This window comes from Anopheles gambiae, chromosome 3 (assembly GCF_943734735.2).
Source record: "Anopheles gambiae chromosome 3, idAnoGambNW_F1_1, whole genome shotgun sequence".
Taxonomy (NCBI): Eukaryota; Metazoa; Arthropoda; class Insecta; order Diptera; family Culicidae; genus Anopheles; species Anopheles gambiae.
Window position 1 is genome coordinate 53106264 of NC_064602.1, and position 15781 is coordinate 53122044.

Sequence of the window (15781 nt, forward strand, 5' to 3'; positions counted from 1 at the left end):
TTGCCATAAAACCCGTCTAAAAAAGTTCGCTTGGTCGAGTAACCTCTTAAACCGGACGTCGTGTGGACGTCAGGTGGACGTCCACACGACGTCCACACGACGTCCGAAATCTTCAATTTTGCGGCTAGGGTCGGTATTGGATGCTTCCCACACTACGCGTTTGTACCGCGCTCTGTCGGGAATCACGGTAGATAACACCGACAGATCGAATCTAACGTTAATAATTATTAACAACATCCTTCAACAATTCCCTGTACACCAGTTCAGGTCTACCGAAGCTTTCTTCTAGCCTATCGATTATCGCAGCCACATTTTTCGAATCGAGTAACAGTGGTCTTATGCATTTCGCGGCTTCGCCTGGCACATATCGTTGGATTCTGTGGAGATTCTCCAGCTCAGTAAATCTACCTTGTTTGGTAGTTTCCGTCAGGGTTTGTTTAAAGAACGGCCAATCTCTCGGCCTTCCGTCGAACACAGGAAGTTCGACCAGTTCGTCTTTTTTACAGCTGGCGTGGTGGTGGTTTTTGGCTCACCCTGCAGCATTTTCAATGCTTCCACAAGCTGCAATATTAGCGATTGCTCGGGCGCTATCTTCGTTCCCGCTACCGGCTCGTTTGTCTTCGAAGGTTCCGGAACTTCTTCCATGGGGCGCTTATCGCATTCAACACACAAAAATGGCTCGCTTTCCGTCGGTGGCTTGGATAGCTTTGCACAGCCCAAGTGGAACCAGGTGTCGCAGTCATCACACTGCACCATTTAGTCCAATTCTTCTTTCCTCGTGCATAACCTGCACGCCCCGTTCGGGTTTACTACAAAGAGCTTTCCCGAACTCTTCCCTCTCGTCTCCATATCAGTGGCTGCGATTCGTCGCTCTGGTCTTCTCTCCTCTTCCCCTATCTGCTGAACCAGATTGAGCCAATCGTCTCACGTCGCTGCCTGTTGCTGCCGAGTTGCCACCAGTCGGTTCACGCGATGGTACTTGTCCGCAGGCCAGATAACGCGATCACTTGGCGCGTTCTTCCGCCTTCCGGAAAACCTGCTCGAACCTCCACCGGTCCGATGGAAGCACTTCCTCGAAGCACCCTTGCGCTTTGATACAGTCCGTATCTGTACGCCTCACGATGTAGAATCTAGCGGTTGCTAGTCCTCTCTGGAGCCACCAATGTCGCCCGGCCTCCGTCGTGCACCGACCAGTTGCGAAGGTGACTGGTCCTGGCGATGCCGTCGGCTTCCGTGCGGCAAATATATGCCCGCTGCCTTCCCGTGCTGTCGAAGCGGATGGACGAAGCGGACCCGCCGACCACGGTCTTGCACCAAGTGCCTCCCTCCCGCAGCGTCTTCACCGACAGAGATTCGCGCCTCACGGCTGCCTTCCAGCTAGTTGCCCCAAGCTTGCGGGGGCCTATGCGAACGGAAGGGGAATCCTGCCAATGTCGAACACCTTGGTCAGTTGACACGAGGGAACGAGCCCGGTAGTAAAGGAGAGGATGGTGACCACGCCTTCTCGCCAAGTATTGTTCAGTCAAGATTGCCTTGGGTAGGGTCTCGAAGGGAGTACAGAGCTTGTGTGGAACGGATCTAAATACTTTCGGATTAATCGGAAGTAATAATCTCTTGCACAAAATTTCTCCTTTTGCTACTAACTATTTTATTTTTCTTCCACTGGAGTCGTTTTGTCGTATTGTTGTAGCTCGGAGTGGTCTGTGTCGTTTTTTATCGTCATGTAGATTTTAATGTCATCTGCATACATTAAATGATTCGCTGCTGGTACTACATACGATAGGTCGTTGATGAACAGTACGAACAGAAGTGGACCCAGGTTGCTACTTTGTGACACACCAGATGATGCAATGAAAGACCTTGAATGGCACCGTGAGAAAGATACAGCATACGATCGATTGACAAGGTACGATTCTAACCAGCATATTAAATTTCGCCCAAGTCCCAACTTATTCATCTTGGCTAAAAGGATGTTGTGATCGATGCTATCAAAAGCAGCCTTTAAATCCATATAAACTGCATCTGTTTGTATCCTGCTATCCATGTTACGGAGACATTGTGATGTAAAGTCAACAAGGTTAGTAATCGTCGACCGCTTTGGAACGAAACCGTGTTGTTGAGGGCTAATATAGTGATATGAAGCCGTGAGTAAACTTGTTTGGATCACTTTCTCAAAAACTTTGGCTCCAGCACTGAGTGATGTTATGCCTCTATAGTTGGGTGTATCTTCCTTGTCACCTTTTTTAAATATGGGGACAATCCATGAACTCTTCCAAATAGAGGGGAATTCTCCTTGTTGCAGTGAAAAATTAAAAATTTTGGTGAAGATCGGCGCAATGGACTCACAGCATCGGCTAAGAATGATGGCAGGAATACCATCTGGGCCAGGACTAGCTTTGGGCTTGACTGCTTTGAGCTAATTTAGAACAGATTCTTGCGATATATTAGTTAAACTAAGGTCGATGACATCATTAGGAGTATTAATTAAAGCGTTGGTGATAATATTGTCGTCAGTATATACGATACGAATGACATCGTTTCGACGTTGGTGCCAAGTTTCACGAGACGACGCACCACAACGTCAGATGGAGCAAGCGCAAGTCTATTTGTAACCATGGTAATGACATGCTTATCCGTAACAGATGTGTCGAAGCGCGACATAAAAATCCATGATAATGACTGTGGCCTTGGAGCCACAAATACTGGATCATATGTACTTCCCGATCCCGTTCCTTGCTGCATTGCAGGCGCAGGAGCCGCTGCCGGCCAGGGAGCCGGAGGGAGGTGACGAGATGGTAGATCGAGGGGTAGTGATGTTCGGAGAGGGAACCGTACGTCTCTCTTAACATATGCGGAATCAAACGAGGCACTCTCACTAAATAGATCCTGCTTAAGACGGAGAAGCGGATCCGCTCTTATCGAGTTAATGGCGTTTCATAGAGACGAGAAAATGCCATCCATTGAATTAACCAAGGCGGCCTCAATTGCGGGAAACAATACAGGCTTTTTCGATTTACGCAAGGCGTCACATTATTTGCACAACCAGCACAGCCCACAATCTGCCCACAATTCACTTAACGTGGATTCCGAGACACAGGCACAGTGAGCATGGAATAAACGGCCACACACCCCCGAACACGACAAATGTAATGGTTCACTATTTGGATTAATTGCCGTAGAGCAAATTGCACAGATAGTCATTATGATACACTGGAAAGCAGGCACACAACGATGCACAGCACAAATGATCAGCAACAGATCTCAATACAACAATCGATGCAAAGGTGTGCAAAAGTCACAAGTGATAAAGTATCAACCAGCCACAGGACGATTAATCAAGCCGCGTTAAAACACTAGGATAAGCAGGAGCTATCAAAACCACGTCTGTAAGTCACCAAGCGGAGAGAGTGAGTGAACATCTGAGGTCCGTGACGAAGTTAGCTTTGGGCAGGATCACCGGACGTTTTGTATCTTCGCTAATGAATGAGCACGCGTCGATTCTACCTTTGACCCTAAGGACACCATCTCCATCTATGTAGGGGCTTCTTTTGCGCAGCGGACTAGAGCGATGAACGAAAAGTGTGGGCTCGGCGTTGTCTCTGGCTTTATGAAGGATGTGGTATTCTTCCGGGTACGCCATCTGTTGCACCTCTCGCAATATACTGCTCTCCGCCTGCTGTAGTTCTGCGATGCTTAGGGTACCGAACGATCGTCTATCCTTTTGTCTTTTGGGCAACTTGCAGTTGTTGATGAAACGCCACACGTATCCCATAGCGTTTTGTAGTTTTAACCATCGCGAGAATCGTTCCGCTTCGAACACCGGCACCTTGACGACATGATTGCAAACAGTTTTTCGAAGCTACTCGTTTGTTGTTCGCTCGCTCATGGTCAGTTTAGGCCATTCCGACTCTGGTTGGCTAAGAAAGGATGGTCCTGTAAACCAGTCGCTGCTTGTGAGATGGTGACCAAGTTTTGACCATTTGGTCCCTTCGTCCGCGACGTTGTATTTCGTGGGTACTCAGCGCCATTCGTGGGGATCTGTAGCTTCTAGTATTGCGCCAAAACCGATTTAGCGCGTAGCCACGGAGGAGACAAAATGTTGAAAAAATTTTCAACTTTGTCAAAATTGCTAATCAACTGCAAAAAAGAGCTCTTCTCGTGCCCGCGCCAAAAACATACACAAGAACGACAAAAAGCTCCAACATCTGAAAATCATTGATATTTTCTTTAAGAAGCACGAAATAGGTACGTAAATCAATTAGAAACATGCATTTTAGCACTTTTATCGTAGCAATGGGTCACACCTGTGCCAAATAGTTGTTTGTTTACGCTTTTTCGCGAACGTCAAATTTTGTCACTTTTTGTCAACTTTTGTCAACTTTATTTCCTAGCTACTCCAGGTTACAAAATTTTGACAAAAGCTCAAAAAAGTGACAAAAGCTCACGTTTTGAAATTTTTTTCAGCATTTTGTCACTCTCATGGCCTTTCGCTTATTGATTTCGAAGCGACCGGCAGCGCCCTCCATAGAGTGATCGGTACAAGGAGGCTTTTGCATCCGAATTGACGGTTGACGGCGTCAACAGGTTGCATTTACAAAATTGACAAATTCATGGGTTTATCATGGAATCATCTTCACCCGTTCTAACAAATCGTTAATTGCACTTTGAATAGTAGTATTCCATGAAACAACAGGCAATCTTGGCAAAAAGTAACTCAAGTTAATGCCTCTCGCTACCCCTTGCCCAAGTTTTGAAGGAATCATGCGACACACTCGCACTCCACTACTCTATCCCATTGCCAAACGCTCCCACCATCCAGGTGTTGACCAAAATTTCGCTGTGTGCATGAGACACACACTCGCACTCCTCCAGCCCTCCATAGCTGAATGCTTCCACCGTTGCAAAGATGGGAGAATTTTTGCTCTGAGCGTTGTAGTGTCTAAGTATAGGTATAGCGTAAGCGTATAGTGTAAGCGTTAGAGATAAGTATATCTATGTATATGTAAGGATAGGAATAAATCGTCAGTCATAAAACAGTACTCGATTAAGCAATACGCAACTCTATAATAGTTGGCGACGAGGATAAAGCTACCGAAAAAGTCAAATTACACAAGTCTAAAGTCATGTCGTTAATCGGTGAAATTGAACCATTTGTCATGGGCGAGAGCATCAGGGAGTACTTGGAACGTATGGATATTTTTCTCCAAGTAAACGAGGTGGAACCATCGAAGAAGACAATTATGTTGCTGACCTTGGGTGGAGCGTCGCTGTATAGCCTCATATCAAAGCTGGTGTTGCCTGAACAGCCAAAAACGGTGAACTATGAGAAGCTGTGCATTAAGCTACAAGAGCAACTGGAACAGAAAGTCAACGTAGTAGCGGAACGGTTTAACTTCAGAAACTGTCTGCAAAAAGATCGGTCGGTTGCAGAGTACATCGTTGAACTAAAAGCACTCGCACAATCGTGTAAATTCACGTGCTGTTTAGCACAATGCTTGCGAGATCAACTGGTAGCTGGGAGCGAGATCAACGTCTTCTACGAGAGTCGGATTTAACATTCGAGAGTGCAGAAAATATCGCCAGAACGTGGGAAGCTGCAGATGAACAAAACGAAACGTTTGCAGCGAAGGAGAAACCGAGGGAGATGGCGGTGATAAAGTGTGCGCCAAAACGAAGCGTTGGTCCGAAAGTGCACTACTACTGAGGAAGCAGTACACCTATACATCAACAGAGCAGTGCGCATAAGCAGGAGAGCAAGTGTTACAGATGTGGAAGAGCGCATAATCCACAGACATGTCCTGCGCGTATGTGGCAGTGTTTCACTTGTAAGAAGTATGGTCATGTGTCGTCGTGTTGCCGACATACTAACGTGCATAGTTTGCGATCGGAATATAGGGATGTGTCACTAACACGCATATTCGATGATAACGCGATAAGTAGTCCAGAAGTGTGCGTACTAAAAGTTAATGAGAAAGACGTTGCGTTTGAGATAGACTGTGGTGCGTGTAATACAGTCATACCGGAAGGTGTGTATAAGGATTGCCGTGGTGGTGGTGTACTCATTGCCTGCTCTTCCGTGCTGAACACGTCAACTTTATCACTGCCGTTCGACTCGCTGGAGTCTGTTTGGACAATTGTTAAGCTTCAAAACCTTGCAATCTATATCGGCGCCGTTTACATCCCACCCGATTTGCGTTCTTCCGAAGTAGTCCTTGACGTTTTACATGAGAGTGTTAGTTTCGTTGCTGGCAAACTTAAACCAAATGATCTTATGGTGTTACTTGGTGATTTTAATTCACCATCACTCTCCTGGCAACCGTCGGCATCGTGCGTTAATCAGTTCATTCCTACTGGTGTATCTCGTGAAAATGTTTCTCTGCTTGATGGAATGTCGGTAAACGGTTTGCTGCAATTATCCGGCATAAAAAATATACGCGGAAGACAATTAGATCTTCTATTTGCCAATGCTGCCTTATTGGAGTGCTGCTCCCCCGTCATAGCTTCACCTGTTCCACTCGTCGCGCTAGACAATCATCATCCTGCTCTTGAGACAAGCGTGCTCCTTACGCACTCTCGCCCTGCATCCTCCCAACGAATACCTACGGCTCGTATGTTCAATTTTAGGAAATTGGACTACCAAAAGCTTCATCGTATATTAGCCGATACCGATTGGTCCTTTATTGATGCTGACTGTGACATAAATCAAGCTGTAGCAGCGTTTACTAATGTAATCACTTCCGCCTTCCCTTCCTGCTGTCCTCTCCTCAAACCCGCTCCTAATCCTAAGTGGTCGAACAGAGCTTTACGTCTATTAAAATCGGACAAAAACCGCGCTCAACGCGCCTACCGTTTAAATAATACTTTACACAATCTTTGTGTATATAAATATGCGGCTTATCGTCTTCTTAATCGCCATCTGTATCGTCGCTACGTTCGGCGTCTTCAAATGCGCTTCACTATTGATCCTGGGTCATTCTTTCGTTTTGCGAACTCTCGGCGAGGCTCTGCTAGCCTTCCATCCACCCTGTTTCTTGATCTGTCCTCTGCTACGTCCAATCCTGATATATGTAACCTATTTGCCAAACATTTCTCTAGTGTATTTGTCGATCCTAGTACTTTTAAGGTTCCTTTGGACGTAGGCTTGTCTTACACGCCCTCTGATGTGATATCATGTAATTCAGTCGTTGTAAGTGAAAGCCTAGTAAAATCCGCTTTATCCAAACTTAAAACTTCGTTTTCACCAGGCCCCGATGGCATCCCTGCCTGTGTTTTGAAAAAATGTGGCAATACCCTCACTCCTATTCTCACTCGTCTTTTTTCTCGCTCGCTTAGTGTAGGGATTTTTCCTAGTCAATGGAAACTAGCTTGGCTTGTTCCCATTTATAAGAAAGGTGACCGCACACTAGCATCAAACTACAGAGGCATTTCTATTATTTGTGCGTGTTCTAAAATCCTCGAGTCAATTGTCCATTTATCTGTAATGCCTTGTGTAAAAAATTATATTTCTACGGAACAACACGGCTTTATGCCCAATCGCTCAGTGTCCACCAACCTTATGTGTTTTTTGTCTTCTCTATATCACTATCTGTCTAGTGGTAAGCAAGTAGACACTATCTATACCGATTTCAAAGCGGCATTTGACAGTATACCTCTATCATTACTTGTTGCTAAGCTTCAAAAACTAGGTTTCGGTGGCTCTATATTGCCGTGGTTCAACTCCTATCTTGAGAATCGTTCTTATGCAGTTAAAATCTGTGGCTCATTCTCTGAATGTTTTCTTAGTTCTTCGGGTGTCCCACAAGGTAGTGTCCTTAGTCCCTTACTGTTCATTCTCTTCCTCAATGACTGTAATTCGATCCTTCCTCCTAACGGCTTCTTGCTATATGCGGATGACGTTAAAATTTTTCTTCCTGTATCTTCTACAGCTGATTGTCTAGTCCTTCAATCCTGGCTCTGTAAATTCTCTACATGGTGTGCTTCTAACGGTTTAGTCCTGTGTCCTGAAAAATGTTCCGTCTTGTCTTTCTTCCGATCTTCTACAAGTATAACTCATGCTTATAGTGTCTGTGATGCCCCTATTCCCCGTGCGTCCTTGTCTAAGGATCTTGGCGTCTTCTTTGATCCGAGTCTTTCTTTCAAGGAGCACACGGACTATGTCATCAACAATGGACTATGTCAACAAAAAGTCTTGGTTATATTTGTCGCATGTCCACTGAAATTCGTGATCCCTTTTGTCTTAAGTCCCTTTATTGTTGTTGGGTCCATTCCGTACTGGAATATGCCTGTGTCATCTGGTCTCCTGTCCAACTATCTCTGCTCCAAAGGATTGAGAGGATCCAGAGACGTTTTACAAGGATCGTATTTCGTAGGTCGCTGGGTCATCACTCTATTCCGCTTCCTTCGTATGACGATAGATGGACTCTATTAGGCCTTGCCAAGTTGGAGCACCGCTTCTCGGTCGCTCAGGCTTCTTTCGTCGCTGGCATATTGCTCAATACGATTGATACCCCTTCACTTCTGTCGCGCTTACATTTGTATGCACCTTGTCGCACCTTACGTAATCGTTTTCGTCTCCAGTTACCTATATGTCGTACACGTTTTGCTCGCAATGAGCCTTTTGTAAGAGCTATGTCGTCTTTTAATAGTACTTCTGATCTGTTCGATTTCAACATATCCTATCCTGTCTACCGATCCCGTCTTCGCTCCTTTTCAGTACCATAAACTCCTTCCAACTCCTTCGTGAATAATTGCATACTATAGTCAGTAAGCACTATTGCTGTAACCCAACGTGGCCGAGCAATTAATAAAATAAAAAAAAATAAAATAAAATGTTTACGTTGCCGTGTGATATGTGGCCGAATAAGTGTTTACGACACAACGTAAATTAGATAAACTAGAATAAATAAACTTAATTTATTTCCGCCTTGTTACTGACACCACACCACATTCGTTGCTAGCTGTATCCCGACTGCCGCTCGCATCCCGATCGTGTAACGAGTAAGAATCGGGATCGCGGATCGGGACGAGTCTCTCGCTAGGACACTCGTGCCCATCAACCGACGAGAGAAAACATCTCGCAGAGAGGGCGCGTGAGTACCCTGCACGTACGCACCCAACATCTCCCCTCTTTTAAAAACGTCTGTACGGGTCGAACCTACTGGGTGGTCTTCTATGCCTAGAAGAGCGACGTGGTTCTCGGGTTGGAGCTTGTACCGGAATTGGGAAATTCGTTGGATGCAGCGGTTCCGCGTTTGAGGCCGTACGCGGATCGATGACTGCTGACGTTTGTGGGTGTGATGCAGACGATACGCTCGTGTGTGTAGATGTAGTATGCTGTAGCGATGCTGATGATGGTTCGGCTGTTGATGTCGTCGGTTGCGGAGTAAGGTGGTAGGAATCCAAAAGAATATCTAGCGGTAAACCGTCAGACTCCGATGATTCACGATGACGATGATGATGACGTTCACGGCGCTCGCGCAGCTGGTTCACATGGCTTCTTATGGTCTTTCTATTGACTGTCCTAACGGTGTACATTACGTTTCCAATGCGGCTAACAATGGTCCCAGCTGTCCAACTCCAACCGTTGCGAGAATAACACTTAACATATACCAGGTCGGACGAGCGAAATTCCCTGCGTTTAGCTGCTACTGGACTGTCTGTTAACCCTCCTGCGAGTGGTGGACGTAATAGGTCTAAGGTTGTACGCATTGGTCTGCCAAACATTATCTCCGCTGGTGATTTTAGCCCTTCTAACACGGAGCTCGGAGTACTTCGGTAGGACAGTAGGAATGCATCCAGCGCCTCTTGCATCGTTCTCCCATCGGCTGATATTTTCTTAACGGTCCGCTTGAAAGTATCAACGAACCTTTCAGCCTGCCCGTTAGACTGCGGATGATAGGGTGCCGTCGTTATGTGCTCGATGCCGTTCTGGAAGCAAAAAAACTTAAAATCTTCGCTCGTAAACTGCGTACCGTTATCAGATACTAGAGTGGTTGGAACACCGAACCGGGCGAATATTCCGCGTAAGATGCCGATGGTTGCTGCGGATGTAGTGCTGCTCGTTCGAAATACTTCAGGCCATTTCGTGAACGAATCTACTACGATGAGGTAGAAATCTCCATCTAGTGGACCAGCATAGTCCACATGAATGCGCTGCCATGGACCTGCAGCTTTTGGCCAAGGAACGGGGCTTGAGTGAGGGGGTGATCGTGCAACTGCTTGGCACGCGTTACATGTTTTGACCCATTCTGTGATGTCAGCGTCCAAGGATGGCCAATAAAGGTAGCTTCTGGCCAATGCTTTCATCCGTTGTATGCCAGGATGACCGTGGTGTATTTGTTGCAGACATTGCTGTTGTAGAACTCGAGGAATCACCACCCTCTCCCCGAACAAAATACAACCATCAACGGTTGATAAAGCATCCTTACGTGCAAAGAACCGAGACAATTCCCCTGTGTAGGTTGCATTACTGGGCCATCCTTCACGTATGTAATGCACGAGCTTTTGCAGTAGGGGGTCTTTCCGTGTTTCTCTGATAAGGTCTGCAAAATGAAGTGGAGTGTTATGAAGCGCACTTACCACCATTGCTTTGATGTCTGTTTCTATGCATGCGATCACGGTGTCTTCTTCAGGTTTGGCTTGTGTGTTGATCAGGCGCGAAAGCAAGTCAGCGTTTCCGAAGTCATCGGTGCGTACATACTCTATGCTGAAATCATACGCTAGAAGAGTGAGTGCGAAACGCTGCAAACGGTTTGCGGTGACGGTCGGGATACCCTTCTTCGAGCCGAAAATATGAAGAAGAGGTCGATGGTCCGTTTGAAGAACAAAACGCCTGCCGAAGATCATTTTATGAAACTTTTTTACAGCGAAGATGATAGCCAAGCCTTCGCGATCGATTTGGCTGTAATGACGCTCTGCTTCACTGAGGGCGCGGGAAGCATGTTGAATTACGCGCATTGCACCTCCAGGATACACGTGGCTAATCGTTGCGCCAAGGCCGATGGACGAAGCGTCTGCAGAAACGATTATCTTCTGCCGTGGATCATAGTGCGTTAGAAGTAGGTCGGACGATAGGAGAGACTTGAACGTTGCAAACGACTTTTTGCATTCTGGCGTCCAGCAGAATGAATTATTTGCCTTAAGCAAATTGTCTAACGGATATCGCAGCTTCCTCATATTCTGGATGAACTTCCCGTAATAATTAATTGCTCCCAGAAATGATCTCACACCGGATATGTCTTTCGGTTCAGGGAGCTTCTTTATAAGCTCGATTTTTGACGGATCTGGTCGTAGTCCGTGGCTATCGATCACGTGTCCAAGGTACAGTATCGGACAGAAAGATAGGGCATTGGTTTTTTAACGCACCGTGCACCCGTTGGGCCAAGTTTATGTGTGGTTTGTATGTGTTTGTGTTTGTGTGTGTGTGTATGTGTGTATGTGTGTATGTGTGTATGTGTGTGTGTATGTGTGCATGTGTGTGTGTGTGTGTGGATGTATGTTTGAATGTGTATTGATGTGTGTGTTTGTTTCACAAGTAGGTCGTTTCGAATAGATTTGTAAGTAGTTTTTTTGTGTTTTGGGTTAGGTTTTTGGTGTGATAAGCAGGACCTCCGCCCTCGCGATCAGTGTGTTTTTGATATATTAACAATTTTACGGTCTTCTTTCGCCGTGGTCTTCTGAGAACGTCCGGTTGACTTGCGCGTTTCGGTTGTCCAAGCGCGTTTCGGTTGTCTAAGCACGTTTCGGTTGTCCGAAGCGCGTATGCCACAAAAGTGCGCGATCGTTCCATTACGAACTCGATCGTTTTGCGCTTAATGCCAGCAGCCGCCATTCGCTTTTACATATGGCGCTGATAATCGGTACAACGTTTACCTCGACCCATTGTTACTAACATTGCTTGCTTGGACCGTCAAGAACGCGCTGGTTAAAAACTTGGACACGGCTGATCCCGTGCTCTGCCTGCGTTCTACTTCTATACGCGATGAATTACATCGTTGTCGAGCAGCGAAAACATCGCATGGATAAAACTATCAACGAGTACGCGAGTAAGCGTCTTCCCTTCAAAATCGAGAAAAGAATACTGCCGCGCTCATGAAACAAAACGCCCATGGAAAAGAATAACTGCGCGCCAGCTCAATGCACGCACAAAGTTTACCATTCGCACACAACGTGCAACGCAGAGATGCACGCAGGCCTTTCAATGGCGTGCACTGGAGAAACACCTGTGAGAGAATGCCGAGTTCATTGCTATTGTGCGCGTGTCCATTTCGCACCGGTGTCGCATTCACATTCATGAAACAGCACACCTGCGTTTTCGTCCGAGGAACAAGCGCTGCTGACGATGCAAACTTTAGTTTTTATCCAAGTGTAAACGCACGATGTTTCACATGATAACACACATAATAAGAATAATTTCAACGCAATATGACATCATGGCAAGCTATGTTTTTCAGACACAAACCCGCGCACTTGCTAATACACATTAAAAAGCACACTCTCTTTCTACTACTACACACACACACACATACACACACACACACACACATATACACACACACACTCACACACACACACACACACACACACACACACACACACACACACATACACACACACAAACACAAGTAACGTGGCAAAACAAGTGCACGGTGCATTGAAAAAAAAGGGTCCTATCTTAATGTCCGATACTGTACGTGATTTTCTGCTGTTTAAAAGCACATTTATCGGCTCGTATCGTAAATCCATATTCTTGAAGCCTGTGTAATACTTCTGCCAAATTTGTGTCATGCTCATGTTCGCTACTTCCTCCTACGATGATATCGTCAAGATATCCTGATACGCCCTTAAGCCCTGCGAGGATTGTATCCATAAGTTGCTGGAAGGCAGCAGGAGCAACTTTGATGCCGGGCGGTAGGCGGTTGTAGTGGTACAAGCCTCTATGCGTATTTATGGTAAGTAGCGGTCTGTATTGAGGATCGATTTCGACTTGGAGAAAGGCGTCCGTTAAGTCGATTTTGCTGAACATGGTGCAGTTGGACAGCCTTGAAAATATGTCCTCTGGAAGTGGTAACGGGTAATCATGTGGTCTTAGCGCTTCGTTCAACCCAGTGGAATAATCGCCACATAGCCGAATTTTCCCGTTTGCCTTCTTAACCACTACTACCGGTGCTGCCCATTCAGAAAACTTTACAGGTGTTATTATACCCAACTTTTCTAGCCTATCAAGCTCTAGATTTACAGGCTCTTGCATAGCGTATGCAACGGGTCTTTTTGGACGAAAGACTGGACGGCAGTTGTCTTTCAGCGTCAAGGTAACCCCTGCCTTTTTACATAGGCCTATTCCTTGAAAGACTGTTGGGAACCGTTCTTGCCATTGCTTCGGCGTGGTAGACGTACCTGTAACGTGGCAGCAAAAACTGTCCATCGGAACCGACCATAGAGCAAACGCGTCGATAACATCAGCACCTAAAAGTAACAAACGCGATTTAGAGACGCGAATCACGGTTTGCTTTGCCTGTCCATTCACTTCGACAGTGCACGGGAACTCTCCTTCCAGGGATAGGTTAGCACCTGAGGCGGTTCTAGCGATTACGGATGGTGCTGCTAACTGGGGACTGCCAATGAGCTTCCACGTTGTGTGATCTATCACAGTAATGTCGGAAGCCGTGTCCAACTGCATACGAACCGGTGTACCATTCATCGTAAGTGACACGAATCTGCGCCGTTGCTGTACACTCTGGACGTTCACTGTCACCATCCTTAATTGTGTTTTACGCTGCTTCCAGGGGCGTTTGCCGGGCTTACGGGATCTTATGGTGTTGCAATAGCCTTCTTTGTGGCCCGTCCGGGAACAAGTTGTGCATCGGTGTTGCTTGTACGGGCAATCGCGGCTCCAATGCAGTCCTCCGCACGACCAACACGGGGTAGTAGGATTGTCGCGCTTGGGTTGGAACTGACGTGGTGCGCGATGCATTTTTGTGTTTACTGCTAGAACACGCTCTGGTACCGGTGCCTCGATCATTGCGCTATCCTTTTTCAGGTTGATTAACCGATGGCACTCTGAAGAAAGCTGTTGCAAGGTCACGCAGGCCTTATCCTCAATGCGGGCTAGCAGTCGCGTCCTGATGTCTGCGTCGATCTCGTCTTTCAACCCGCACACGTACAGCAAACACTTGAACTCTTCCTCGTTCAACTTCTTCAGCTCGAACTCGACACACGCCTTGTTAATTCGACACGCATAGCTGAGATGATCCTCGGTCCGCGTCTTCATGATCTGCAAGCATTTGAACCGCTTGCTCAACAGCGATTCTTGGGTGTCGAACAGACATGTAAGTTTTTCCACAGTCTGCTCGAGTGAAAAATCCGGCGGGCGGCTCGGCATGATGAAGCTTAAGTAGCGATCGTGCTCGGATGGTCCCAGTTTGCGCAGCAGCAATCGCACTTTGGCTGCGTCGTCGATCCTTGCCGCGTCCTTCTGGAACAGGTCGAGATAGCGTGAAAACCAGCTTTTGAAGGTTATACCAGTCTCCTTGTTGTATTGAAACTCTGAAATGTGGTGAGACAGAGTATCAATTATTTGTTCAGGCTGCAAGGTGGTGGGTGGGGCGCATTGGCTCGGCATGCGTGCGTGAAGAAAATCTTTAAGCAGCTGCTGCTGCTGTGTCATTTGCTGTTGAAGCAAATTCATCATTTGCAGCATCGTTGCACTATCCGCGCTGCTAATGATGGCTGGTGACGCATTGTTTAGCGATGGCGTCGACGTAGGCTGCGATGGCGTCGACGTAGGCTGCGATGGCGGCTGGATTATCATCGGCGGTACTACTGATGCTCCTTCTCGATGCGCGAAATTTGGCATAGACACGCCTGGTACGCTGGCACGATTTTGGGATAATCGGCGTGGGTCAACGTCCGCAAAAATATCCATCTGGTTTGCGTCGGCTTGCTCCATCCTACGACGCTTGCGACACGGTGGTCCTATGTTTGATACACTTGCACACGTTAAACTGAACACACGTTAAAGTAAATTGTCCTCGTCGCCACTTTTACGTTGCCGTGTGATATGTGGCCGAATAAGTGTTTACGACACAACGTAAATTAGATAAACTAGAATAAATAAACTTAATTTATTTCCGCCTTGTTACTGACACCACACCACATTCGTTGCTAGCTGTATCCCGACTGCCGCTCGCATCCCGATCGTGTAACGAGTAAGAATCGGGATCGCGGATCGGGACGAGTCTCTCGCTAGGACACTCGTGCCCATCAACCGACGAGAGAAAACATCTCGCAGAGAGGGCGCGTGAGTACCCTGCACGTACGCACCCAACAAAAATAAAAAAAAAATAAGGAAAAATTTACCTATATCGAATTAGAACAAACACATTTGCGTTTTATTACGACATCGGGTCAATGTGAAATACTTTACTTACTTACTTATCCGGCGCTACAACCGCTTTGCGGTCTTGGCCTGCCTCAGGAGTGTCCGAAACCGCTCACGGTCTCGCGCCTTCGTCTGCCAGTCCGTTATCCCGGCCTTAATGGCGGACGCCTCCACGCCATCTTGCCACCTCAATTTGGGCCTACCACGCCTCCTCTGTCCTTGTGGACGGCCTAAAAAGACTTTACGGGCTGGGTCGTCCGTTTCCATGCGTACAACATGGCCAGCCCACCGGAGCCTGGCGAGCTTAATACGCTGTACGACAGTGAGTCGCCGTACATCTCGTATAGCTCGTCATTATATCGGCTCCTCCATTGTCCTTCCACACATACGGGGCCAAGTATC

At 46.8% G+C, this 15781-nt stretch overlaps 1 protein-coding gene across 1 annotated transcript; it reads right to left on the reverse strand.

The window, feature by feature from the left end:
- Window positions 1-12673: 12673 nt before the first annotated feature.
- On the reverse strand, window positions 12674-15336 carry LOC133393113 (uncharacterized protein K02A2.6-like). Its single transcript, XM_061656574.1, has one exon. It carries the CDS (start codon window positions 14945-14947, stop codon window positions 12674-12676), a length of 2274 nt encoding a protein of 757 aa, XP_061512558.1. The 5' UTR covers window positions 14948-15336.
- Window positions 15337-15781: the final 445 nt, after the last annotated feature.

Excerpts from the sequence above, each read along its gene's own strand:
- LOC133393113 (XM_061656574.1), bottom strand. The coding sequence starts at position 14,947 with ATGGAGCAAGCCGACGCAAACCAGATGGATATTTTTGCGGACGTTGAC.